Below are 27,155 nucleotides of genomic sequence, written 5' to 3' on the forward strand. Positions count from 1 at the left end.
ATTCACTTGTTAGAAGGATACCTTTCTGTCCTTCTAAGCTGTTAGCCAGCTCTAACCACTGCTTCCCCAGGCATTCAGTTCTCTTCATAGAAGCTGTGGCAAATACAGCTTACAAAACCTTATCAGGCTTCTCTCTTCCCAATCCTCCAGCACCATCTTGTATGAGGAGAAAAGAAATTTGTATTCCCTTTGACATCTTTCCCAAAGACTTGGCAAAGCTGTTTGGTAGCTGCCTTCCTACATGCAGGCAGTTCATACCTAGGCTGAGAGGTGCAATCACCAGAATGTGGCTAATCTGTATGGAAAAGTCAGAGTGAGTCCGGAGAGCCAGGGGAGATGCAGAGCAGCCAGCCAGGACTGTGCAGGAAAATGCAAAACTAGTGAAGGAGCTAAAAGTCCCAAAACTGGTCTCAAAATGGGTAATTCAGTTTTTCAGGTTGATCCTAGATCTCAGTTTGATCAGTGGCCAGCAAGATGGATAAATGCTATTTACCCTGTTATTTTATGTTCTGCCCAGTTTCTGGAGCAAACCAATGTCCTTCACACCTCACAACTTTTATTTCTAGCTGTGCCAGTTCTGTAAGTTTGGTACATGAGCAGCAAGGCCATCTAGAGTGCCACATGCTGCTGTCTAAGTCAGATGAGCTGAGTCTAAGCTAATGCTGTTCCTGTGCAAGTGCCAAATCTGTGTTGCTCATGTTCAAATGCCACCCTTTGCAGAGATGGAGTTGCTCAGTTGCATGAGAAACTTGTGAAAGAAGTTCTCAGAGGCAGCAGTATGTCATCTTTGTTCCTGCTGCAGGCAATCCAGGGGGATTAGCCACAGGCAGGTGGAGGGGTGAAGAAATTTTGCTTTCTGCTTGGTCAAGGAGACTGCAGCCCCACTTCCTTGTGCAGCTGAGCAGGGAGTGTGAGGACACTTGGGTGTCCAACAAACTCTTGTTACCCAATGATCAGTTGGAGTCTTTTATGGTCTGTGTGTGCCCTAGGCACAAAATTAAAAGGTAGAGCCATCCCCCAAGCACCTTTCAATATAAACTGTGAGGAAAAATATTGAAAGAATAGCAGAGAACATCAGAATCAACAGTATGGGGCGAGTTAAGTAGCAGAGCACATGGTTGGTGCATATGACGGCTATTGATGAGCCTGAATTTTCAATAATCCCACTGCCCTTGGGTGTGCAGCCAACCCTCGGGAAATTTTTTAATTTCTCATTCTTGCAAGAGGTTTTTTATGAAACCAGGACCGTGGGCAGAGATTTTTGTCACAGCAGGAGTCATGGCACAAAGAGGTGTATAATTAACCTAATTTTTGTGTCCTTTGAAGAGGCAATGATTGACAGATGTGTAGCTGCAATATAATGATGTTATATATGTTTAAAAATAAGAACACTTAATTCTCTGGGATGGGGAAATAAAAGTGATAAAGAGGGAAAGACAGCGAGTCACAGGAGTGTCAAGTGTTTTTTCTCTTTTCAGGGAGGTGCCCCAAAAGCAAGATAAACTGATTGCTCCTCTGTCTACACAGCAGTTGCAGAGAGACAACGCAGCTGTGTAAATCAGAAGTAAAATGTTAGTAGTGAGTGAGGTGCTGGTATTTTTTGTGGTGTCTCTGCTGTTGATACAGTTTCTCAAGTTTCAATGGATGAGAAGACAATTTCCTCCTGGACCAACTCCATATCCCTTCTTTGGAAATCTGCTGCAGATGAACTTCAAAATTCATCATGAACATCTTAAAAAAGTATGTATTTTCTGGCAATTCATTAATGGACTTATAAGCTGATTGAAAAGTAAATGTATTTAACATAGTCTTATTTTGAATGCTAGGGAGGTATTTATTATAAATTGTATAAATGTGGAAATAGGTGGAGATAATTAAAATATCTGTTTCTTTGTGTGAAAATTTGCACTTACTATTAAATACATATTTAGTACTTTAAGTGTGTATGAACAAAACCATAATGATGATAATAGTCCTGCCTTACACATAGGAAGAAGCTGTATTTTAAAGTAGACTCACTAATTCTGTACAGTCTTTTGGATGTCTGTGTTTTGACTGTTGTTGCACTGGTATTTTCCAAGTATCCCATGAAATAGCTACTGAGGACGTGTGTGTTTCTAGTACAGAAAGGATGATTTTAAAATATATTTATTAAATGGATTTTTTGAAAGGTCTTCAAATGAATTTTTTTCTGACATACCATTTGGTCAGATTTTCACAAGAGTCAGTCTGCTTAGCAAGACTGAGCTTTTACATGGCTAAAATAATTCATAGTATTCTCAAACCTTTTTCTATGTCCACTTGTATGTCTGCTTCTAAAGTTTGTATCTGTTGTTTTATAGTTCTCATACATCTATATTAAATATTTAACATTTAAATATGTAAGTAATAGCACCTCACTCTCCTTCTTTGTTCTTAACCTTCCCTTTCCCGGCTTTTCCGTGTCCTGCCAGTTCTGTCCTCCTGAGCTTCATATTTCAAGGCAAAGTGTTATTATTCCATAACACTAAATAGTAGCTAGTGTCTGTTTGCTGTGTTTTCTTCTATTTCTGACATCCCAGACATGAAGAACAGTACTGGTCATCCCAAGGTTTCAAAAGCCATGGATTGGTCCTTACAAAAATGAAATTAAACACAAATGTGCAAGTACAGGCACATACATTTTTGCTCACTGTGCATAAGTATTCTCTCTTGTTTGCTCCCAGGCAGAAAAATTTTGTTATCCTCTGGTCCTGCATTTCTTGGGATGTCTTGGCAACACACCACTCTTTCCAGCCTATTTTGCTACTTTTCTAGTTCCTGATTCAGCAGCCAGGGGAAGGACTGTCCTGTCCACTGCCAGGGATGCCTGCATGCACGGCAGCTGAAGACAAGGCTGTCACAGCTGAGCTGGAAAGGAAAGGGTGATTCCTGCATTACTCAGCTCCTCCACTGCTTTTGCTACACTTGACACACAAAGGGGAATCTGTAGATGGTTCACATCAAATTCATGTGCTACTGCTGTCTTGTAGCAAGTGGTGAGGATGGACGAGTTCATCTACAATGAGTTTGAGTTGTAAGACATGATAAATGACATCACAGACTTTGGCAATATTGGCTGACATTTTAGAAACATCATGATCTTTAATAAATGAGACTTTAGATAGAAACCTGACTTCAAACTGTACTGTATGTAAGAGCATACCTGATGCTCTGTTCTCAAAGTCAGTCACCTTGAAGGCATCTGCCCAGGAAGATTTGGTTCATCTTGTTTGATTTAAAAGTACCAGTTCTCACTCCTGTTACTCTGATTCTGCCTTGCTCTACAGATGGCCAAAATTCATGGCAATATCTTCACCTTATGGCTTTCAAACACTCCTGCAGTTGTCCTGCAAGGGTTTCAGGCAGTGAAGGAAGGTCTGACTGCCCATGCTGAAGATGTTGCTGGAAGGCCCGAAAGCAGAATCTTTCACATTCTGACACGTGGAAATGGTAATTACTGTTCTCAGAAATTCTTTTAATGTGTTCTATCCCTAGTTTTGAATACTGATTTAGAGTCTCAAAGTCCTTAATTTACATCAGGAAAAAAGTTTTTATTTTCATATGTTTTTAAAACAGTTCTATATTCTGTCATAATAATGACAGCATAGAGTTAATGTAAGAGCTTCTATACAGAAGATAAATGGCTAAAATACAAAAAGAAAGAAAAATGTTGCCAGACTGCTGTAAAAAATTAGAAGAAAAGAGAAGCTTCTTGGATGTATCAACCTTACCAATCCATTAATTTAGGTATTGACAGTATCAGTTCATTATGATCCTAGGTGTTATGTTCTCTAATGGTCATCTCTGGAAGCAGCAGAGGCGTTTTGGAATGGCAACAATGAGGAAAATGGGAGTAGGGAAAAAAGACCAGGATTATCTACTGCAAGAGGAGGCTGCTCACTTGGTGGAATACTTACAGAAAACAAATGGTATGTGAGGGTGGGCAGGGCAGTCTGTGCAGTGGGAGAATGGGGCACTGGTAACTTTTGAAACTATTTGATTACAAAAATGGATTTAAAGGGTATGTGCAGAGCTGAGTCTCAAAAGTCTGTATATGCTACCTGCATGAGATACTTGTGGAAGTGTGAAACTCCACAGCAAGATCACAGAATTAGAGATTCCTGTCTTGTTATCTACATGTCTAGTTATATATTTATAATATACCAGTGTATATATATATGTATGTATGGTCCCTATCAGTGTTATTACTTCTGAGTCAGTTCTATGTTACTTATGGTAACAGCATCAGGATAACCGCAAACAGTAAAAACATCAGTGTCACAGAGCCTCCTATTCCTGTGTAGAAAAGAAAAAGCATAAAATATGCAAAGCTTTGACCAAGGATGCACAGGGTAGGTTGAAATATTCTAATATAAAATGTTCTCAAGTCATCTGTGTATTTAATGTCTCAGCTGGTTTTGTACCCTGGTTCTTGCCAAACGTGAGACCTGCTGATGCCAAGGTTTGATGAAATCTGGGTATTTTTATAATTAATACCACTAATTCCATTCCCACCAGCAGTTTTCCCCTTTTTTAACCAAGAGGTTTTTTTAGATGTCTGAAGTTACTTTTTTACTTGGGCCTTTTATCAATAAATTACAATTTGCCATCCAGTGATCTAATTAATGTCAGAAATGTTGATGAAATTTTATCAGCTCTCCTGTCAGTGGGAAGAGCAGGAACAGTAAGTCTTAATGGTGAATGTAGTACCTTGTTTTTACAGGAAAACCTCTGGACCCCACTATGCCTATTGTTCATACGGTCTCAAATGTAATTTGTTCTATCATTTTTGGACATCGTTTCTCCAGAGATGACGAGAATTTTCATCGCCTGATTGAGTCCTTTGACACCCTGGCAGCATTTTTGAACAGCATCTCATTTTTTGTGAGGAAAATCAATTTTGTTTGTTTTCTTGGTCTCTATAGATAGACAGTGAAAAAAGGCAACTTGCTTGTTACTTTTGTAACAAAAAAAACCAAAACTAGAGCACCTGGAATTTCTGAAGAGCACATCAGAACAGTGCTTCAAGATGCCTAGTTCAAAACTTGTTTCAATTGTTTATGCTTCATCATAGCACAGAACTTTCCTGTGTATGGGGGACAGGGATGAAAATGCAAGGATTTGTTACATGGCTGAGAGACGTACAAAGGACTTTCTTTTTAAAAGTGCTACCTGTACAATTCCATGTTTGAAACTATATCTGAAATCAGTAGTAGAATATGGGTTAAATTATCTAAAAAGCTCTGAAATAGGCTTACCTTAATTTCTGTCTGGCAAACTGGCTTTCTTCACTCTATTACATGACACGGTTATCAAAAAATGTCAAGAGTAAATGGATTTTTACTGCTTCCTTCTCTACTGCCAGTCAACCTCATAGAAACTGGAGTAGAGTAACTGTTTTGCGCAAAGGTAACATGGCATGAAATTGCTCAATGGCAGCATTTCCCTACAGTTTTTGGCAGCAAAACCTGTAGCTGCACATCCTTACAAGAGTACAGTGACACTGCAAGTCACCCTCCTTTAGCTGCTGGGTGATATCTGTCTGCATTCAAGGCACAAAGTCCTAACTTCACATCTGGTCTACTGAAGAGAAAAATTCTCTCTTGCTTCTGTATGTGCATCTGTGACTGCAGCTGCCAAAGCAGCAGAACAGGTGGCCTCAGACTGGGGCAGTTTTGTTATGAATCATTTATGAAGGGGAACCACAGTACTGTGTATAGTCAAAAAGTGAATTTACCCATGCATGAGGCAGCTGCTTCTGCAGAACTTGTTGGAACTCATCCAGTTCTGTGTCTTGTGTGATTTCCACCATCTCTGAGTAACTGGAAACTGCTGTAAGTAGGTCCTAGAGGATTTAAGGACTATTTTGATACTTTGGCTAGATAAGCTAAAATATAATTACTTATTAGTAACTATCCCAGAAGATGCCAGTGAAATGATTCCTAAGCTACCCTTCTAATCAGGGTAGACACAGATTCAGCTATTTCCAAACTGCTCTCAGCAGGTATAAGTTGTTTTCAAAACACCTTAATAGTGTGTCCAGAGCCAACAAAAACATTCTAGTCCAACATTTCATTGTGTCCTGCTCTCCACAGTGTTTTCAAAAGAATGTAAAATCCCTTAATGACTGGCTGTACTTACCTGTTTTCCTGGTAAGTGGACAGGAAGTGCTAAGGAAAATTATGCAGTAGGGCAAAGAAGAAATAGAGCTGGGATTCTGAATAGGCTTGTGGGGCGATAAATCTTTGTAATGGTGCTGCCACTTAAATAGGTGAGCCCAGACATTATGGCCTAATGGGTATTTTAAACTGCAATAGTTCTGTAAATGGAAGGACATGATGCAGTCTGTAAAAGCAGGGAAAAGAAAGTGAAATGAAGTAGAAGAACAGAATGGATATAAGAAGTGTTTTACTTTTTTCTGCTGATATGTGGCTTTATAAAAGTATAAGGACAAGAAGGTGAATATGTTTAGAAGACAAGAAGGTAAATATGTTTAGAACACGGAATAAATGGGAGGGAATCCACACAGCTCAGTATTTCTGGGTCATTGAGTTGCTTTGCCCATCACACAGATGTGATCTACTTGCTTCTTATCTATGAGTACATGAGAGTAAAATTCCCACCCATTCACTATCCTACTGTAAGAAAATAAACCTGGGTTTGGATAGTTCTGTTTTCACTTGTGTCAAGGAAGTCAGCCTGAATCTGGTTTTGTCAGTGATGAAACAGAAAATTTATGTGTGTTGGATAAAATGAGTCTAGGGACAGGTTTAATGGGAGATCCTTGGTTCAGCTGACCCAAGTTCAGCCTAGAAAAGAATTGGGGTAGAAAGGAATTTGATTTATTCTTTCTACATCACATTTATATTTATATAATCTCCCCCCCCACATATATTTATAACTTAATAGTATAAAACTGAGAGAAATTTTGATTTTGCTCCAGGGAAAAATAGATTTAAGAAAGGTTTTAATCTTCAATGAATCATGGGATAGGCACTATTCCTTCAATCTAATGCTGGTTCAATCATCAGTCTTTCACTTGCTTTTTCCACTACCCAGAAGCCTGTATTAGGATTCAAATTTAGTTTGCTAAATGCCACATATTTATATGTAGTATCACATATCTAAAATATCTCTTTTACAGATATATGAGTTGTCTCCCTGGCTTGCTGGTCATTTTCTGCCATCAGTTAAAAAGATTAAGTCCTGTGTAGATTTTATGAATGGTCTGTTAGCAAAGGAACTTGAAAGTCACAAAGTAAAAAGAAAACGTGATGAAAATCGACATTATATTGATTACTATTTGGATGAGATAGATAAAGTGAGTACTTCTGAACTTCTCTCACACTTCACTAACGACAAAGGATTTTAAGTGTTTCTTTGATTATAATGATGTCTAATATAGATTTAGAAGTGTATTATTTCTCCAGGTGGTTTGCTTCTTCTTTTGTGTGCCATAACTTTCTTTTCAATTCTTATCTGCAGACTAAAGGAGATGCCGATGCTACTTATGATGAAGGAAACTTGATCCAGACTGTTGCTGACCTCTTTATAGCAGGCACAGAAACTACAGCTACCACTTTACTGTGGGCATTGCTCTATATGGTGATTTATCCTGACATTCAAGGTAAGCACATCCAAAAAGGTCTGCAACTCTAGCAAGGATACAAGTTCAAATAGTGGTTGTGCCTGTTCAAAGAAAAGTAGAGGAACTAATTATTGAAGTATGAATCAGACGAACTGCATTAATTTGTTTCTTGCTGTATCCTTTCTCACATACAGGCAAATCATTCCAGCTTCTTTTTTTTTTTTTTAACAGACCTAAACAGAATACAGGGTGTGATTAATTTAATCAGCTGCAGGAATTTAGTCTCAGATGAGATAAATTGCACCACTACCCTTCCACAGACAGTAATGCTTAGATTTCCACTAAGGAGTCTTTGGTTCATCCTTTTAAATCCCTGACTCCTGCTCTTTGATTTGCTCTTGGCCTCTCACAGCAGAAATAACTTAAATACAGTGTGGGGCTGCTAATATTGGGGTGAGTAGCTTAAAAATGTGTTCCTTTGATAATGATATTCACAGAAGTTACAGGTTGGTGGAGTAAAATGACTGAAAAAAGAGCCAGAGTGTATGGGATAGAAAGGATTAGAAGGCACAAAACTGACTTTAAAAGCCTCATATTTGAGAATTTAAGTCGAGTACCAGGCACAGCAGGAGCCTGGCAAGTAGAAGTGTTAAGGAGAAAGGATCTCCCATTTTTGTTACCTTCAAAAGACTTAAAACTTGAGACTGGGTTGCACATACTGAATTTTCACATGATTTTTCATCTTCTCAAGATATATTAACATATTCTTAAATTTTGTGGGGGTAGTTCTAATTGCAATGATAGAGTCTCTAATATTAATTAAAAAAAAATCTGAAATTACCATTTCAGCTCGGATTGTAAGTAAAAAAAAAAAAAAGAAGTCCTTGGGAAAAATTAATTTGTGTAAGTGCTTCCCAAGGCAAGTAATTGCAGAACAGCAGTTGGGAATCTGTAGATGACAAGCAAAATCTATGTGTTTCTTAATGAAGAACAATCCTTGATCAATTACTAAACTGTTCCCCTAGCACAGGATTAATATTTTTTCCAGTTGACTCCCTGCCTGTAGAAGTAAATATTAATAAAAGTCTTTTTATAAATTACCTTACAGCAGTAAATGTAACAGGAACCCACATATTATTATAGAATGACCTCATCTGCTATCTTATTTTAAAGTATATATGCAACCTATAAACAACCTCAACGTCAAATTTTTTCAGGTCATCTGTATGGGAATTTGAAGGCATTATTTTTTATAAAGTATCTTTTTCATCTGCTTGGATGCCATTTTGACTGCAGAAGGCAACAGGAAAAATTATGACTATAGAGTTTATAGATTGTTTGCTGTGTATTTAAAGCTGAATATTCCTCCTTAGAGAAAGTCCAGAAGGAGCTGGATGCTGTTGTGGGTTGTTCCCATGTATTTTGCTATGAGGACAGGAAAAGGTTGCCCTACACAAATGCTGTAATTCACGAGATCCAGCGATACAGCAACATACTCTTAATTGCACTGCCCAGACTGAGTGTGAAGGACACGGAGCTGCTGGGATATCATATTCCAAAGGTACAAATGTGCTGCATATTTGAATGAATTTGGTCTTTGGTCCATTAGCTGCTTTTAGAAAGGTTTTTGAGGTTTTTCCTGACTGGGGATGTGAACTCTTGTTCTAGCAGTGCCTCTAGGGTTTGACTATCTGTGTGGATGGCTTTTCACAAGGCTTTGTCCTAGATACAGTCACAGTTTTTGTTCAAGCCACTGCTCCTTTTTTCCAGAACACAGTAGTTTTAGCAAATATTGACTCTGTTCTGGCTGATCCTGGAAAATGGGAAACACCTGATCAGTTCAACCCAGGCCACTTTCTGGATAAAGATGGAAACTTCGTAAACAGAGAAGCATTCTTGCCATTTGCTATAGGTAAGGGCATTGAACAGGGATTTATTTACTCCTTGTGGTAACAACTTCAGATCCATTCATTCTCCAAAATAACTGGGAAGGCACCTACAAATGGGCATATACAAACTGTTTTAAAGATCTCCAAGAAGAGAGAAGTCTAGTTGTATGTGGAAAAGATTGGAAGAGAAGGAATGATACATAGAAAAGTCTTTCTTGGAAGACAGATCCAGTTTCTCTCTGAGAAGAGATCCAGCTATTGAAGCAGTAGCAGAAAAATGCATGGTGCTGGGAAGACTGCAAATGTGAACTATGCCACCCTGGTGACAATTTCTATAATGTCTTATAAATGTAAATGTAGATCTAAACTTTTTGCAGAAATACAAAATGAATCACTAAATGACAAACTTAAGAGAAAAGGATAAAGTCTGCAGAAAACAAGCAAAGGAAATTGCAGGCAGTTTAGAATGGGAGGTGGGATAGAAATCCTTTGGCTGAAGTGCCTTTTCTGTTTCTCCACAGGGCACCGTGTGTGCATGGGGGAGCTGTTGGCAAGGACAGAGCTCTTTATTGTCTTTTGCACCCTTCTACAAGCATTCACATTCACCCTGCCAGAAGGAGTGAAGGAAGTCAACACCAAGTTTGTTTTTGGGAGCACAATGAAGCCACCTCCCTACCAGCTCTGTGCCATTCCTCGTTAGGAAATGGCAGATTCAGGGAAGAGTCACTCTGTAAAACTGCTTCTGTATGTGAATTCCTTTTTGCATGTCCTAAGATTTATGTTTTCCTCTTCATTTGGTTAATCACTACCCTGAAAGTTTCTTGACAGACAGTTGCATCCTGAGCATTATAATTATAAAGGGTTCACACTTTGTTTTGTTTTTTTTTTTTTCTGTTTGGAAAATATTGGTAAACTTCTCCTGAAGTGTAACAAATAAAGACATTAAGGGAATAATTAGAATTGGGAGTTATATATTACCAACTGGAAAGAGGATTTACAGAGAATGATCTTGAAGAGTCATCTATGAATTGGAAGTCTCATGAATAAAGATTCTTTCTCATAAGCCACAGTAGCATTTGTGGAGAGAGGCTTAGAGGTCTTCCAGTCTGTCTCGGGATATTAGTGGGTGCAGGAGGTGAAAGAAGCTCTTGGAGGAAGCTTTCTAGAGGCAGATAGTATGATCTGTGATAACACATTCCCTTAGACTGATAAGGTTTGCTGTTGAGCAAGCCTGTTATATACAACTCTATCATTGTCACTTGGGAAGACAGTTCAAGATTTCACCCACTCAACCAGGTAGCATTTCAACCCTTCTGGTGAAAATAGAAGAGTGGCCTCATCAGGCAGCTGTGGAGAGCTTTTCATATCGCAAGCAAAGAGCAAGGACTGGAAGACAAATGAAAACATGAGCAGTCACAGAGTGTTGATAATTTATCCTTTTTTATGAGCCCACTGGTTGCCAGCGACATGGGAACCTCATGCCAGGTAGTCGACTTCTGATGCTTGCTCCAGATAATCCAAAAATTTATTCAGCTTAATTTATGCTTTCATTTTTAAAAATGGATTTTTTAATCACAGTTAGATGACTTCACTTAGCACACCATGACCAAGAGCAGATTTGGCACTACTGAAGAATTCTGGAAGCCTTCATGAGCCAGGTGCCAGGTGCCTAAGGACTTGGCAGAAGTCCTTAGGATTTTTGCTGGTTTGCTTACTGGCAGTTAACAAGGGATTTTCTTTTCTGGCATTGGGATACATTCTTCTTGTATGAAGTACAAATGGGATACTGCATGCCAACACAGAAAGGATTATTTTTATACTCTGATTAGCTGACAGTGCCATCTCCAGGACTGACATCATTATCACAGCTGTATTTGTTTCAGGTGCCTCTTTGCCCACCTTGTGTTTTAAAGCACCCCAGTGTAACAGGCAGGGGTGTGCATACAGGATGAAACCTGGGTTGGCAGTTTGTATCCCCACAGGATTACCTTTATGGGATAGTTCTACCCATGTCCAGCATGTCCTGGCATGTAGGTGGTTGGTATGAAGTTCCCTTGTGGTGGACCTACAAATATCCCCCTGTTCCAGCTCCAAACTGATTAGAGAATGATTCATTTTTATCCATCTGGATCCAGGAGGGGAGGCAGCAGTTGCTTGCCTTTGGCAAGCTAAAAATCACTAATCCTAAAGAATAGCTGGTAGATGGTGCTGAAGAAGTGCTGCTGCTGCTGGCTGCATTTAGTAATTATTAAGCAAATGGAGCCTTGGCTATCTCATAAATACATTTTCCATCAAATAAAGTAAGATAAATCCCATCCCTGAGATCTGAACCAACCCATAGTCATCTTCCTTTTCCAGTGTGAGAGAACTGTATTCCAGGCTGGCTCCAGCTGAACACTGGTTGAAGGTGTGAGACTGCAGCCCTTGTGGGGTGAAGGGCACTGGGGCTTAAATTCCAGTGGACAAAAATTATTTAGATGGAAATCTAAAAAATCATTTAGATGGAAAATCTTGTAATATCTAAAAGAAAAGGGAATGTATTATATTGATTCAAAATTAAAAGTTCTAATAAATTGGGGGATTTGAAGCAGAATTTGTGAGATTACACTGGAGACAGAGAAGCCAAAACTTAACAAATTTCTTTTTAAAGAGAATTTTACTTTCCCTATTGAAGGAGAGAGATAAATTAGAAATGATTGTCTTGAAAAATCACCTTTTTAGTATACACAAACAAAGCTTATGTGCAAACCTATAAACATCCCTTGGTTAGTACACATTAATCAGTTATGCATTAGTGGTAACAAGGAGCTGTGGTTGAAGGCTAATTGAGCTGGAAGTTTGTAAACTGTGTGCTGGCAGACTCCAGGCTGTTCTTTCTGGATAATGTCTTCTGTGTTCTAGAGCCACAAAATCTGGAAATAGTTTATGTCCCAAAGTCAGCTTGCAAAAAGTGAGCTGGTGAACAAGTCTTGGCAGTTTCCTCAGAAGATTAATGAAAACATGTTTCTTTTACAAGTGCTTTGCTCTCAAGGGATGGGCAATTTTGAGAGGGAAGCATTTCAGTCTGGATCTGTAATACAGGACTGCAATGATCCCATGGACCCAGAACTCCTCTTGTGAGGTTTCCATGGTCTGACTGCAGCATATGAACTCCCCTGGTGCTGTGTTTGTGGTTCCTGCTGGTGTTGAGGCTTGGCAAAGAGCCCTGGCTACAGACTCTGTTTTTTTCCGCACTCATGTCATGACTAGTTCTTGCTGAGGCCCTTCGTTCTGGTGGTAGCTCAAGATCCCTATTAGGTTTTTCCCGTGTTTTTAATTTTTTTTTCTTTTAAATCTGTATATTTAACACTAGATGAACTTTCTCTATGAATATGCATTATTTATCTCACATACTTTCTGATGATTTCTCAAAGCATATGGGGTACCCACCTTATGTCAAGACCGAATGGGGAAATGCAGAAGCAGAAAAAACCCTCTGTGAGTTTACCTAGTGCTAACACGTTAGGAAAAAAAAGTGAGGTCATACATGAATCCAGTTATGTTTTCAATTACATTCAAGAGTGTAACAAATTTTGCTTTTTGTATTAAGCATTAGATAGCTGTATATGTATCTTAAGATAAATGTGGGCTTTTATTTTCTATCAGCCTTACCATTACTAGATATAAAGTGTACATGGAATATATACAGACCAATTTAAAAACTCCAAGATTTAATATCCACTTACATTTGCCTGCTTAATTTGTATGTATGGCTATTGCTTTTCTAAAAGCATTTCTGGAGTATTTGTAGGAACACATACCGTTCAAAATTGGCTCAGAAAAACTAGATGGAGAATTTACGTGCATCTCCATTGCCTGGAAAATCTTGGCCCTAGTCTTTTAAGATACCATTCCTACAAATCCTGTGATCCATATTGAATAAGTATAATCTGGATGAGGAGAAGAAGAAGGGTGTGCATCTATTAATATGCTGAAGCATGAGAATGTAATGAGTGGAACAAAAAGGGAGTGGTTGATAATAAAGAGGTAGGGTGAGGGGTGGGGAATATTTATTATGTAAATTCAAGCTCTTATGAAAAAACTGGTTTAGCAACCGCAACCAGTCTTAATAGCTTCAATAGACAATTTTGAATAAAGGCAAGCTGGTAAAGCAGATACTAAAATGTTGAGCATAACTCAAGCTCTTATAGCAGTGGCTGTATTTCTTCTAATTAAGCAGTTTTTAAAGCTGCAGCGAGTGCGGAGACAGTTTCCTCCTGGACCAGTCCCTCTCCCAGCCTTTGGGACACTGATACAGCTGAAATTTCAGTTTGATCGTGATCTTCTCATGCAGGTACTTATTTTCAGATACTCCTAATTGTCTAAAAGTCTTTGTGATTTCTCCTTTCTCAAGTTGCTTGCTATGTGAAAACATCCTCTCCCAAAAATTCATTTAGTAGTACTGTAACTGTTAACTGGCCACTGTGATATCACATGTGGTTTGGTTCAGAACTGCTGGTTTGGTTTGCAAAATAAGAAAAAGATATTGCAGTGTAAAGTAGTTTGCCAAGCTACTACTTGGTATTGGAATTTCTGAATGTGTGAAGGTTGTTCTGGTGTTTAAACCTATCCCTTTTTAACACTGATTTTCACTGAAATTTGTGTGAAACTTGATATCTTTCAATTGCCCCTTGCCACTAAATTTTATGAATTAATGTGAAAATTGATATAATTTAGGATTAAATATCTTTAGGGATTATATATAAGATTTGGAGGCAGGGAAAAAGTACTTAAAAACAATTACTTTCACAGCATGGATTTGTAGCTTTCTGAACATTGGCACTCTCTAGCTCGAGCAGTAAATTGATACTTCCCTGCACTCTGTGTGTATGAGCTTGTTTGTATTGACAGGATCAAAAATAGATGGGAGGAAAGAAGAAAGTCCAGTCTCTAAGCTAATTACTCCTCTGACAGTTCTGTCTTCTTATGTGCTACTTTACTTGTGCAAAGGATAGAAACTCTCTTGAAATAAATTAATAAATAGAAAATACTCTTTATCCCATGACGGATTGTGAACTGAGCCTTGGCTAATATACAGTAATAAAAGGTACTTAATGTTTCTTGACTTAGGCATGTGGCTCTGAAAAGTGGGAATACACAAGTGTTTCCAACAGTGAGTGTTGGAAAAGACATTTATGCTTTCTCAGTGATAATTGTAGTCTGTTAGGAAAGATGGAGAACATCACTCCACCTTAGGGCTGGTCCTGTAATCAGTGCAAAAACAGGTTCATCCTCTATTTGCAGTGTGTGGGATTTCATCTGTGCTTTTCTGGCTTCTCTCCCATCTCTAGCTGGCAAAAACTTATGGCAACATATTCACCTTATGGTTTGGATGGGCCCCAGTAGTTATACTGAATGGATTTCAAGCAGTGAAGGATGGTATGACCACACACCCTGAAGATGTTTCTGGCAGGCTGGTGTCACCTTTCTTCAGAGCAATGGCCAAAGGAAAAGGTGAGAAATTCCTGGCATAAATAGTACACAAAAGTGTAATCTTGACAAATTGCAATATCTTTTGTAGCTTGTGGCCACCTTCAGAGGTAGCAGAGAGGCAGGGTTTGTCTGTGAGGAATGACTGCCAGGTGGACTGCAAGGTACAGAGAGGTGAAATGGCTTTTGGAGAACAGCAGGAGGAAAATACTAGCAAGATGAAGAGGATTCATAATATATTCTATGGAATACCCACTGGGGCAGATTCAGAGGTGATGAGATGAGGCAATGGTAAGTTGTGTCACAGAGAAATAGAGGAAAAGCAGGAAACAATCCAATTCCTTGTCCTGGGCAAGCTGCCTCCCACTGTGACATTTTCCATGAACAGTGAGTTTGACAGTGGGATCTTCTTCCCATTCCCTTCCTTTTGGGAATATTTTCCTGCTGGCACAGTTGCACCTAGAAATTCGGTGTGTTTTTGTTTCAATCTTCCTGTAGGTCTCCTACCACCAACCACACTAGAAATTCCCAAAGCCTGTCACAAAGCCTAAATACTGAACTTTCCTGCCCTGCAGACAAGAACTTTTCTCTCTGACTGTGGACAGTCTACTGACTCACCCATTTTCCCTTCATGAGAATCATTATCCTGATTCAGGTGAGCTTCAGGCATAGCAGGAAGTGTGAGACAAGCGCTGCAAAGAGCATCTAGAGAAGCAGCTGAGATATCCTGAGGTACTTGATTGTCTGGGATCAAACTCAATCCTGCAAGTCATCTTATTCCCAGCTGAGTTTGCCCATTTCAGCCCTACCGACATGACTACAGGTCACAGCTGTTCCTTGGTGCCTTTGTGTTCACAGGCAAGACAACAGTTTAATTATGTTCTGTGGCGTAGTAAATCCTTTGATGTAGTCTTTGTCTATGATTAATATTAGCACGATAAAGAGCTCTTCCTTTAATGGATGCAGGAATTATGTTGGCAACTGGTCACACCTGGAAGCAGCAGAGGAGGTTTGCTCTGAGGACTTTACGCAACCTTGGTCTGGGGAAAAGGGGTCTGGAGTACCGAGTGCAAGAAGAAGCCCACCACCTGGTAGACTTCTTTGCAAGTATGAAAGGTATTTCTGCAACAAATATCAATACATTTTTGCCATTAGTCCGATGTCTTTAGTGTATGAACTTCTCCGTCCTGTCCTGAAACTGAGGGCAGCTTTTGTTCCACAAGAGAGTGTACAGGGTCTTACACTGTCTGTGTGGAATGGACTGAAAATGCAAAGCCACCAGTCCATCTTGTGTTTTCAGGAAGACTATTCTTGCTCAAAATTATTTACAAAACTACTAAAATTGAGAAGAAAAAACAGAGCTTATTTATTATTTACATTATAGAGCACCCTAAGTGGAAAGGGATCCCTGAAGATGGTCTAACCTAACCCCTACTCAAATAAGGATCAATCTGAGCAGGTTTCTTAGGGTGGAGTTGTTAATATCTGCAGCAATGGAGACTTCACCACCTCTTTGGGTAACCAGTTCCACTATTCAGTGAGTGCTATGGTAAAAATACTTCTTGTGTTTATGCAAAATTTAATGTATTTACATTTTTTCCTGCTGCCCCACTTGATACCACTGAGAAAAGTCTGGTTCTATGTTCTTTATACCCCTCCACCACATATTTATTCATATTTAGATATCTCCCTGTGTCTTCCTTTCTCCAGACTAAATAGTCCATCTCTCTCAGCCTCTCTCATGCCAGATGTTTCAATTCCTTAATTGTCCTTATGGCCCTTTGAGGGAGGATGGATTGTAGGAGAATAGAGATAGTGCTGAAGGCAATCTTACCCCTGAGGAGTTGCAGCTGTACTAATTACCAAAGAATAGGAACAGCCTTGCCTTTAATAGGTCACAGTTATGTCCAGTAAGGATGGATGTTATAAAAGAGTGGGTTAGCTGGTTGAGAGGAGAGTTGGAGTCAGTTGGCCTTTGCCTCAAGGGCACATTTTTGGCTCTTTTATGGGGCTGGTGCGTAAAGAGATAAAATCAGTGCTGATGAATTAAGTCTTGTAATGCCTTTTGCACACTCTGTAAAGCACTGACTAGAATCTTGTCTTCATTATAAGATTCTACCCTGATCAACTCAGTTAGGATCATGTGAGTTTGATTTCCCAATACTGATCATTATGTGAAGGCACAATAAATCAGGACATGCTGTGGCTAGTGTTGTGTCAACTAAAAATGATTAGATTGCGCCAAATCCCATGGTTTAACAGCTAGGAGAGAGATTGAGATGTAACCATGTGTGCAAGGAAAACACAGAATGGTAAGTTGCTAATCAGAATCATGCTTTGGGTCGTGGGCAGTTGCATCAATACATGCACAACTGCAGTTTTTTATGGTCATATTCCATAGTCACAAAATAGTTTTCTTGGGATTGGGTTTCAAATAACTGCTTTAAAATTAGTTATTATACTGTTGACACAATTGGTTGAAAGGAGTCTACAACATTTTATCTTACTGGAGTTTGTATGTCTCTAGCAAGGTCGGACAAAACACAGTAGCCTTGCATGCCTCTCTGTCCTTGCTGAATAAAACTGCCTCTCTTCTTCCTCTTCTACCCTCAGGTTCCCTTTGTCCACAGTGTTCTCAGTCATTCCCATGCTTGAGAGATATTTTGATTTTACCAGAAAGCAAATTTGCGTAGATTTCTTTTTTCCTTTACCTCTAAATTTGCTTTATCATATGATGCAATATTTTACGCATCTGGCATTTTTTTAGTGTCACATGTTCCTGGGCTTACAGGATTGCAACGTGGTTGTGAGGAATCAGTTTGATACTATAATTTTGAAAAAATATTGATGCTTCTCTGTGTAATGCAATGCCTTCTTGAAAGTTCTGTGGGTAACTTAGAGGATTCTCACATTTCACTAAAGCAGGAGACATTCACAGTGATATTTATTATTATGGTTGCAGGGAAACCTGTGAATCCTTCTTTCCCTCTTGTCCACTCTGTCGCAAATGTAATTTGTTCTGTCGTGTTTGGACATCGTTTCTCCAGAGAAGATGAGGCCTTTCATGAGCTGATAAAAGCTACAGAACATGTCTTCAAGTTTGGGGGCAGCTTTATTCATCATGTAAGTGAATGATCTGTTGTATTTTTCTGAATAAGACAGAGAGTGAGAAATGCAGATTCAAGAGCTATTGGGCAAAGTTTTGGAATGGGCGAGTGATGCTCCATGCAGTTTTACTAGGCAGTGAACTCTCTCAAAGTGGGATGGCGAAGCTCCACATGGCAGCCTTGGGCATTTGGGTTCATTCTCCTGTGTTTGGGTACTGTGGTAGTCTGCCCCTAAATCTTTGCAATAAGGCACAGGTTCATGGACTGCTCCTGGGTCATGTTTGTTACTTGGTTTCTCAACCCTGCACACCACAAGTTCCTGTGTTGGACATCATGATACCTAAATATTAAATGTCAGGTCTGAAAGTGTGACTCACGTGCCAAGTTTAGATACTGTTTTATATACAGTCAATAGAGAGAGGAATGCGTCAAATGCCAAAGTGTTTTTCCTGTGGTTACTTATTTCCATTTCTTCTGGAAGACACAGACTTGAAGACTTCCCAGAGAAATTCTGCTCCTTCACCCTGAGTGAGGAGCAGCTCCAGGAACAGGCAGCAGAAGGCAGGAAATGCTAAGAGAGCAAATATAACTGCAAGCTTGGCAATTAAACAATCTGGGAGTCAATGATCCATCTGACACTAGAGGCCTGCTGTACACAGAAGTAACTAAATATTTCCTGGGAGTTCTGGTTCCACTGCTGAAGTTGTCTCATACATCTTATGAGTACCTTTTCAATATAGAATATATTAGCAATTCCTGGAATGCAGATGTCTCCCCATATCCCATGGAACATTCTTCTCACTGAATTATGCTCAAGTTCCCTTTTGCTTGGTTTAGCTTTGGTCCTGAAAGCTGAGTGTAGTGGTGGCAGGTGGCACCTGCTTTTAGGACAGAGAACATGCCTCCTTTTCTTCTCTGCTTCCCATCCTGGATTTGATTTGATTTAGTCTGGTGAATAAGATACTGTTGGGGAAATAAGAACAGGGGCTCAAACCATTCCAGAGGGATGGCCACCATCTCCCCACCTCCCAGATGTGACGAGTTCACAGTATTATGCAAAAAAGTGGATATTGCTGCATCCACATCCCCATTTTTTATCTGGATCTCATGCTGTCAGGCACTGAACAGGGGGACACTGTGGATTGGGCCCCTCCATAAATGGAGGAGGAGTTTTGGCAGGTACCCAGGAAGGTGGATGGATGCAGTTCCTGTCTTGAACACTGAGAGCTAAATTCCACTTACAATTAGAATGCCTTAGTGGGAGAGAGGGCAGATATTTGAGAGTAGGAATGCCTGTAATCTTGGCAACTGTATGAGATTAGTCAGACCACAGTTGTGTCTAAGAACACATTTTGCAAATAAAAAAATACCAAAGATGGAGCTAACAAAAAAGGATATGAAGTTCTAAGTCAATTTACCAAGGACTGGACAAGTACCTTTTTTTGTGATAAGGCAATCATTAATGGATAATTGGATGTCTGACAGTAAGAACTGATTTCATAAGAAGATACAAGTACAGTCTATCTAATTCAACCACACTCCAGTGAACACCTAATAATGTGCTTTCTGAAGTGTGATTAAAAGAGTACAAAAAGAGCTCAGAAAAATGGAGGCTGAGAAAGGATAAAAATTTTGCTCTTAAATAAACATTGGAGTTTTATTTTGAGCAGAAAAAGAACTATTAAGAGAACATTGTATCTCTGAGATACAAGAATAGACAGATTACCCAGGCATAAATGTAGGCTGGAAACCAGAATTAACTTTCTAGCTATCCGAATAGGTCGAAGTCAGCTATTTCTTAGGCCAGATTTTCCCAAATGGTAAAACAGAAGGAAAAAATAATCTAGTTGTGCCAGCTAACCCTGTCTTTCTTTCTAGAGGAGAGTACTCAAAATTGTCAGGTAGCTGTTCTTTAGTTTTTCTGGGTTTCAGATATTTGAAATTTCATAGAGGAACCTGGAGAAGTCGATTGGCAGAGAGTACTTTGGGGGTTACCCAGCCTGTAAAGCAGACACCGGGAGCCAGTCCTGGCTCCGGCAAGCATCCTGGTGAGGAGTTGCCAACTTTTGCTTCTCCCTTCCCGGTGCTCTCCACTGGAGGGCAGGAGCTCACTTTTAAAGTGCCTGAATGCCATTCATAGCAATTGAAGATCTCAGTAACTGCATAGATGAATACCATTCATTCTAGTTACAGTAATTCTAGTTTTTCTTGTGATTGAGCTGAATGCCTGTGGAACTCTGAATCTTAGCATCAAAACTAGAAATTATACAGTTTAGGATTCACAGCTTGAAAGCCCAAGAGCAGTCTTTGTCAGGATATTTTACTAATGAGACCCTAATCCCAAGCTAACATGAGCATTACCTCTCTTTGTAGCAGGCCTTCCTAGTGTGTTTTCTCGTGATAGAGACTTTGCAGAACCTCTTGTATGTCGCTCCCACAGCTCTATGAAATCTTCCCCTGGCTGATGAGTCGTCTTCCTGGGCCTCACAAGAAGGTGTTGGCTTGTTATGATGTCCTGAGCAACTTTACACGGAGAGAGATCCAAATGCACACAGAGCGTGGGACACCAGAGGAGCCACAGGATTTCATTGACTTCTACCTGGATCACATTGAAAAAGTAAGGTTTTTTCCTGCCCAATCATACAGTCGTGGGGGAAAAAGGTCCACATGGACCATTGAATTGTCACAATCTCTTGGCTTTCTAGATATGGTAATGTGAATCCAATAACCAGGACCTTTCTAAATCCTTTCTGATCACTGATACACAACAGCACCTTGCAACCCTTTCATTAAAGGGCAGGTTAATACACCGCATGTTTTTTTTCATTGGCACAAGTTGTAAAGTGATTGAAGGTCTCCAGGAAAGAGTTGTGAATTACTAAGAGAACAACGAGAGAGCTGGGAAGGCCTTTGGAAGACAGAGCGGGACGCTCTGGTTACGATATTTCTCCAGTTTGCCAAGAGAATTTACAAGAGGACAGCTGGATCTTGAGAACATATTATGGAGAAATAACCTAGGAGTCAGCAGTGTTTCAGACAAGGCTGGAGGAGAGTGCCAGGGTCAGTGAAATGTCAACCAGACAAAAGAACTGGGAGAAATAAGGGCATTTTGGTCAGGCAGGCATAGTAGAGGTAGGTGGGAATCTGGAGGGCTGTAGGAGTTCAGAAGATCTCTCCCTTTTCTAGACCATACCAAATGGTCCTTGTACAAATTTGTACAAATATCTTGGGTACTGGATCCCAGCCCTGATCCCTGGACTGCCAGTTGCCTTTCCCCTCAGTGACTCCTACCTCCACTTAAATCACTTTTCCTTTCTCCTCTCCTCCACTGTGGCAGGATATTTTCCTCTTCCTGTTCTGCTTGGTTGCAGAAAGAAAAAGGAGAAAGAGGAGGAAGTGGCAAGATGAGACTTAGGTGTGGCAAGGCAAGAGTAGCCCAGAGAGCCAAAGGCCCTGGGAAGTGGGCAGTGACTGTTTTTCCTGGTGGCAGTGCTGTCCTGCAGGGACAGCCAGTGTCCCTTTCACCACTCTCATGTGCTGGTAGCAGCAGCAGAGGCAGCCACAACCTGTTGGGCTGCAGCAGTCACCTACCTCTCCCTGATAATTATTTATTGATCAATTCCCGTATCAGCTGCTATATTCTTATGTACACCGTGGATGTCAGCCAAAATGGCTTCTAGCTCCTCGGATCCTCTTGTTTTAATTTTTTTTTTATATCAGCACAGTAACACACCTGGCCTTCCAAAGCATTTGACTGTTTCTAAAGCTGTTCTAGGATTTATGAGACTTGAACATCAGTGTACCAGAAATGGTTTCAGTGAGCTCTTCTGGGACTCTGCTGGGTGGAAATAATCCAAGTTTGTTTATTAAAAAAATTGAACTGTCTGTAATAGGTGAACAGGGGCAATAAAAAAAGATTAGATGATATTACAGCAGGGAGAAGCATCTCCTTCTTTTCAATTGCTCCACTGGCAAGAGAAATGTTCAACACCCCTGAGCAAAACCTCCCTAAATATAGACAATTAATTCCCCCAAACCACAGCCATGTTTATTTATAATTTCAGTGTATACATACACATCCTCACACTCCTAATTGAAAACTGCAAAACCTCAGAGCGGCTGTACGTGAGTCATTGTACCCTTGTGTAGAAGAAATCTGAATGCCACAAGTTAAGAACTTTACTCAGCCCAGTGTTCACTGCCTGGTCACTGTACTGCTTGGTAGAACAACTGAGTGGTGGACTATGACTTGAGATAGGAAGAATAACACACTGGTACACATCTTTAGAGGAAGATTTACTTATGAAACACTCTAAGTTAACCAACATTTGCACATAAAGCCAGTAATCTTTTTTTTTTTTTTTCCCAAAGATCATGATTTAGCTTTGTGATTAAGAGTGGAACAAACATGGCTTGTCTGTTTGTGAAATGTTAATTTTTGTGTTGATAGCCATCTGTGGTGTCTCACATTCCATAGCAGTCTTTCTATATTGTCCTATAAGGAGAAGACACTGCAGCTTGGAACCAGTTATAAAATCACATTAAATCCAATTCTGATTTTTCTAACTTTCATGTATAAACCTCTAACTTTGCTTATCATTTGCAGTCCAAAGATGAACCCAGATCAACGTACAATGAAGACAACATGGTTTATTCTATAAACGACCTTTTCTTGGGTGGATCAGAGACATCAAGCACTACATTGAACTGGGGCCTTCTCTATATGGTGGCAAACCCAGACATCCAAGGTGAATAGATAAACTCATCACAGATATCTCCCACGCAATAGGAAAAACAATTTCCATAACATTTTCATGGATCAGAGATTATTCCTACTGATATGTGTCCAGTGGCACATGTACCTTTTTGTGCTTGTAGGTCTGCCCTAGGCAGCATCAGTAGATCCAGGGATTAAATTAACTCTTTGATGTATTTGAGTTTCTTGTAACAGAAATTATTCTACTCAGGAGTGGAAACTGATGGCTCCTCTGTTACCTCTATGTGTATTTAAGAAGTTTGGTTTTAAGTCTAGTTTTTTAAATAACCACCAATCCCTTTCATAGAGCACTGAATGAAAACCAAAGGAAGAAAGATGTCTTATGCTGGATAACAGAAATCTCACAGTTAGGTTGCATAATATGTGCAAGTACCCAGAGGAGAACAGGATTTTAAATGGATAAAAGAGAAAAAGATAAGAAAAATTTGGTCAACTTGTAGCTGTCAGACAAGAAATTCTACCTAATCTCATGTTATCACATGTTTTTCTATCACTTACTCTAATTAAGGTTATGAAAGCACTGACTCACCTGTATAATTTTATTTAGCTAAATATTGCACATGTTTGGGAAAGCAGAGTATGTGCAGAGTGATCCTTCCTGGGCTTCTTGAGTAATACATTGCATCAGGGCTCTCAGAGTGAGCTGACACCAGTATGTCTGTCCTCATTTAATTAATTGGTGGCTTCTTTTTGAACCCATTCATACTTTTCCTGTGCTGACATCCAGTGACAGTGTTCCACTCTGTACCATAAGAAGTTTTTGCCTCATCACTGAATCAGGAATAGAAATGTGTGTTTATATGATGCAGTGACTGATTACTTCAAACTACCTGGATTCTCAAGTGCTTCTGCAAGATAGTTATTAATAGAAAGAAGTTGATTTAAATATATTTCTGAATGTACATTTTAAAATCTGTAAGGTACTCAAATCTCTGTTGTCAATTTAATGAAGGGCAGTCACAGGGCACGCTTGATGTAAATGGGCACAGACTGATCAATGCTGAATGGACTTCCCTGAATCTTACTGTTGCTTCAAAAAGCCTGAAAAAAAGACAGGATCACTTCTTAAAAATCTAAGGTATTTTTATTAGGTGTGTACTGCCTCTCTTGAAGTTTATAAATCAAAGGTTTTATTTTTGTTAATGCCTCCAGGACTCCCATACAATAAGTAATTTAAAACATGCTGTTCTTGATTAAAAGGCAGATGCCAAGCAGTAGATCTGTTTTTTAAATGGTATTTGGACCTTGTTCTAGTTGGCATTGCTTTACTTAACAGATGCCCTGTGTAAGAACCATGCCCTTTTAACAGGAATTAGACTTTTAAGGCTCAGACCCACCTGGCATAAATTTCAGAGAGCTGTGAGCTTAATGTTCTAACTGGCTGCAGGTGTTTGAGGCACCTAGGCGAAAGAAAACTCAAAGATAAATCAGTTATCTCTTGGATTTGTGGTAGTAAGGCAACACTTAGTTTTAAACTTTTGAGCAACAAATGTCTTTTCTTAATCTATGATCAAATAACTTCAGACCCAGAAGCAGAGTTCTCATATGTTTAAACTGTTGGAACATCCAGCTACTTCATTTTTCTTCATAAAAAGTTACTTACTTTTCTAAATTAATTGTGGTGTTATTCTCATAGTTCTAAGTTGGAAGTGTCTTCAAAAATGAAATTACCGAAAATACTTGATATGTTTTTCTGCCTGAAACTGAATACTTTCCACAGAGAAAGTGCAGAAGGAGCTGGATGCTGTTCTGGGTCCCTCCAAGTTAATCTGCTATGAGGATCGGAGAGAGCTGCCCTACACAAATGCTGTGATTCATGAGATCCAGCGCTTCAGCAACATTATTTCAACTGGCATGCCCAGGGTGTGTGTGAGGAACACAACCCTGCTTGGCTTTCCCCTCAAAAAGGTACAGACACAGTTTCTCAGTTGCTACAGGCTTTTCCTCCATCAATAGAGCATGGTGTGCATTAAAATCTGTTTGTGCCAGGGCGTTCTCCTCAATAGAAGGGGGGCTGGATGCCTTTGGGTCATGGTTGGAATGCCAACAAGGAACAGAATGAATGTTTTTCTCCTTTCAGGGCACAATAGTTCTTCCAAATATTGCTTCATCTTTGTATGACCCAGAGCAGTGGGAAACACCTCGACAGTTCAACCCTGGTCACTTCTTGGATAAGGATGGAAACTTTGTGGCCCAAGAAGCCTTCTTACCATTCTCGATAGGTAAGTGGGCTACAGCACAATCATCAACAGTTTGGATTGGGACTGTAGAATGAAGATGTCAATTAAAAGCCTGTTGGTTGTCTATTCTAAAACTTTTTGTGGAAAATAGCACTTAAATCAACATGGTTCTTTTCAGTAACATATGTTCTACTGAACAAATGATAACATGAAAAATCAGAGGTGTCCTGACAAACATATATATCTAACATGCCCTGTTTTTGGAAGGACATTCTCTGCTAATGATTGTGCCTATTGATTTCAGACACTCATTTCATACCAGACATACGTATGGAAACCACTTTCAAGCAGTCCTCTTGATTCTTTATGCATTCAACACTACAACATGACATCTCCCAGCAAAAGTAGGTCCTTATTCTTCATTTACATGGTGGAATGAATTCCTTTAAAGTTGTCAGTCAAATGAAGATGAGGCTTTTGATGTAATTGAAAGGGTTACATGGTTATCCATAGCTGCAGACAACATTCTTTGAAGGAAGAAATACATCAATGAGACTTTGTGTCATTGATTGCACTAAGTCCGACAGAAATTCTGGACTCGGCAAAAATACCTTTGCACTGTGTGAGGATGAAAACAGTTGCTGTTGGAGGCCAGGTTTATTTCCTCACTGTCCTTCCCCTCTTTCCTCTGCAGGGCACCGGGTGTGTTTGGGGGAGCACTTAGCCAGGACCGAGCTCTTCATTTTCTTTGCCAGCCTGCTGCGGGCGTTCACCTTCCGCCTCCCCGAGGGAGTGACCAAGATCAGCACGGAGCCCGTTTTTGGGGGCACTCTGCAGCCCCACCCCTACAGGGTCTGTGCCATCCCACGCTAGGCTGGACATGTGCAGTGTGTCACAGCCCATCTATGAAACCTCTTTCTGATTTTTCTGAATGTATCTCTTGAGGCCATATAATACTTTTTGTATTGGATTTGAATTTCTAGTTGAAAAGCCACCTTTTGTCTACAGTAGATAATTTTATTTAGACTCTGTTACCTGCTCACGAAGGTGATCTTTTTTTGTGGTAAAAATTCTTTGGATCTCTAAGACCCTATCATTCTCAGCCATAATGGCATCTTGCAGTTGCTGTCTGGCCTGGCAGGTATAAATATGTGAGCAAATGACAAAATTGACTGCCAGACTTCAAAAATTCATTCATAATCTCTGATAATGAATTAATTCATTATCCTGTTTCCAAAAGCCAATTGGAAAAACATACCTGGAAAATTCTGCCTCTTGACATCTCTATCATCAATAGCAACATTTCAGTCAACTTTTTGTTGATGGTCACTAATAAAAGATATGAAGGAAAAATTAACAACTGATTTTATTAATTGATGATTTACAGCTTACTGAGAATGTCTACATTTGATGCAGCAGAACATGTGTAAGGCATCTTTAAACCTGGCAGAGAATACCTGAGTCCAGCAGTGAAAAGGTGCAGGCTGCAACCTGGTGAAGAGCAAAGATACAGAGAGAAGATTTCTTTTGGGACACACACTTTCAGCATGTTAAAAGTCTGACAAGTCAGTTTTTGGAAAGTCTTTTCTAACAACTGTTTATTCCCATGCCTGACTCCTTTTAGGATCAGCAAAGGGCAGCTGCTACACCAGGTGCAAGGAACTTCCCAATGACCAGTTTGGGTGAGGAGCCTGCTTTGATTTGAGATGGTAAATTGAAAATGAGATGTTTCAATTGAAAATTGAAAAAATGTTCATGGAAAATGCCAAAGATATCTTTTAAACACCTCAGCAGCTCAGCTTCCTGAAGCCACAAATCGTTGCCATATGCACAAATACTAGTCAAATACAATTAAAGAGTCTATAATTAGCAGAAAGGAAAAAATGGTTCCCATGTTAAGTATTTATCTTGTTTGGAAAAGTCTTGTAAAGGATAAGTGAACTTGGCCTTCATTAATGTTCCTGTTTCTGTGAGAGAGGACAGGACAGCTGAACAGATGATCATCTGTTGAATCAGTTATCACTCGATGTCATCCGCTGTGTGATTGAGATTAGTTTGGGCAATTCACCATGAATCACAATTTTAGATTTGCCTCATTATCTCTAATTCAGTGGCTGATGGAAC

General features: G+C 39.6%; 2 protein-coding genes and 2 long non-coding RNA genes across 11 annotated transcripts; 2 read left to right on the forward strand and 2 right to left on the reverse strand.

The window, feature by feature from the left end:
• Positions 1-651: 651 nt before the first annotated feature.
• LOC137479853 (cytochrome P450 2J6-like) lies at positions 652-13,813 on the forward strand. 4 transcript variants are annotated; one of them, XM_068200525.1, is made up of 10 exons: positions 652-1,004; positions 1,627-1,740; positions 3,309-3,471; positions 3,801-3,950; positions 4,745-4,905; positions 7,166-7,342; positions 7,507-7,648; positions 8,983-9,170; positions 9,380-9,521; positions 10,020-10,458. In XM_068200525.1, the coding sequence occupies exons 2-10, from the start codon at positions 1,645-1,647 to the stop codon at positions 10,196-10,198; spliced, it is 1,398 nt and encodes a 465-aa protein (XP_068056626.1). In that variant the 5' UTR covers positions 652-1,004; positions 1,627-1,644; the 3' UTR covers positions 10,199-10,458. The 4 variants fall into 4 exon arrangements, with proteins under 4 accessions (XP_068056626.1, XP_068056625.1, XP_068056624.1 ...); XM_068200524.1 differs by lacking the exon at positions 652-1,004 and adding an exon at positions 13,727-13,813 and having other exon boundaries at positions 1,019-1,740; positions 10,020-10,242; XM_068200523.1 differs by lacking the exon at positions 652-1,004 and having other exon boundaries at positions 1,020-1,740.
• Positions 12,821-26,444, forward strand: LOC137479851 (cytochrome P450 2J4-like). 5 transcript variants are annotated; one of them, XM_068200515.1, is made up of 10 exons: positions 12,821-13,524; positions 13,727-13,831; positions 14,829-14,991; positions 15,934-16,083; positions 17,930-18,090; positions 20,515-20,691; positions 22,681-22,822; positions 24,572-24,759; positions 24,932-25,073; positions 25,726-26,391. In XM_068200515.1, the coding sequence occupies exons 2-10, from the start codon at positions 13,826-13,828 to the stop codon at positions 25,902-25,904; spliced, it is 1,308 nt and encodes a 435-aa protein (XP_068056616.1). In that variant the 5' UTR covers positions 12,821-13,524; positions 13,727-13,825; the 3' UTR covers positions 25,905-26,391. The 5 variants fall into 5 exon arrangements, with proteins under 5 accessions (XP_068056616.1, XP_068056615.1, XP_068056614.1 ...); XM_068200514.1 differs by lacking the exons at positions 12,821-13,524; positions 25,726-26,391 and adding an exon at positions 26,417-26,444 and having other exon boundaries at positions 13,646-13,831; positions 24,932-25,082; XM_068200513.1 differs by lacking the exon at positions 12,821-13,524 and having other exon boundaries at positions 13,646-13,831.
• Positions 13,825-15,446, reverse strand: LOC137479856 (uncharacterized). Its single transcript, XR_011002553.1, has 3 exons — positions 15,220-15,446; positions 14,719-15,124; positions 13,825-13,992 (listed from the first exon to the last, which is right to left on the reverse strand). It is a non-coding gene; the product is annotated as an uncharacterized lncRNA (long non-coding RNA).
• LOC137479859 (uncharacterized) lies at positions 23,236-26,380 on the reverse strand. Its single transcript, XR_011002559.1, has 3 exons — positions 26,290-26,380; positions 24,189-24,251; positions 23,236-23,892 (listed from the first exon to the last, which is right to left on the reverse strand). It is a non-coding gene; the product is annotated as an uncharacterized lncRNA (long non-coding RNA).
• Positions 26,445-27,155: the final 711 nt, after the last annotated feature.

This window comes from Anomalospiza imberbis, chromosome 10, assembly GCF_031753505.1.
Source record: "Anomalospiza imberbis isolate Cuckoo-Finch-1a 21T00152 chromosome 10, ASM3175350v1, whole genome shotgun sequence".
Classification (NCBI taxonomy): Eukaryota; Metazoa; Chordata; class Aves; order Passeriformes; family Viduidae; genus Anomalospiza; species Anomalospiza imberbis.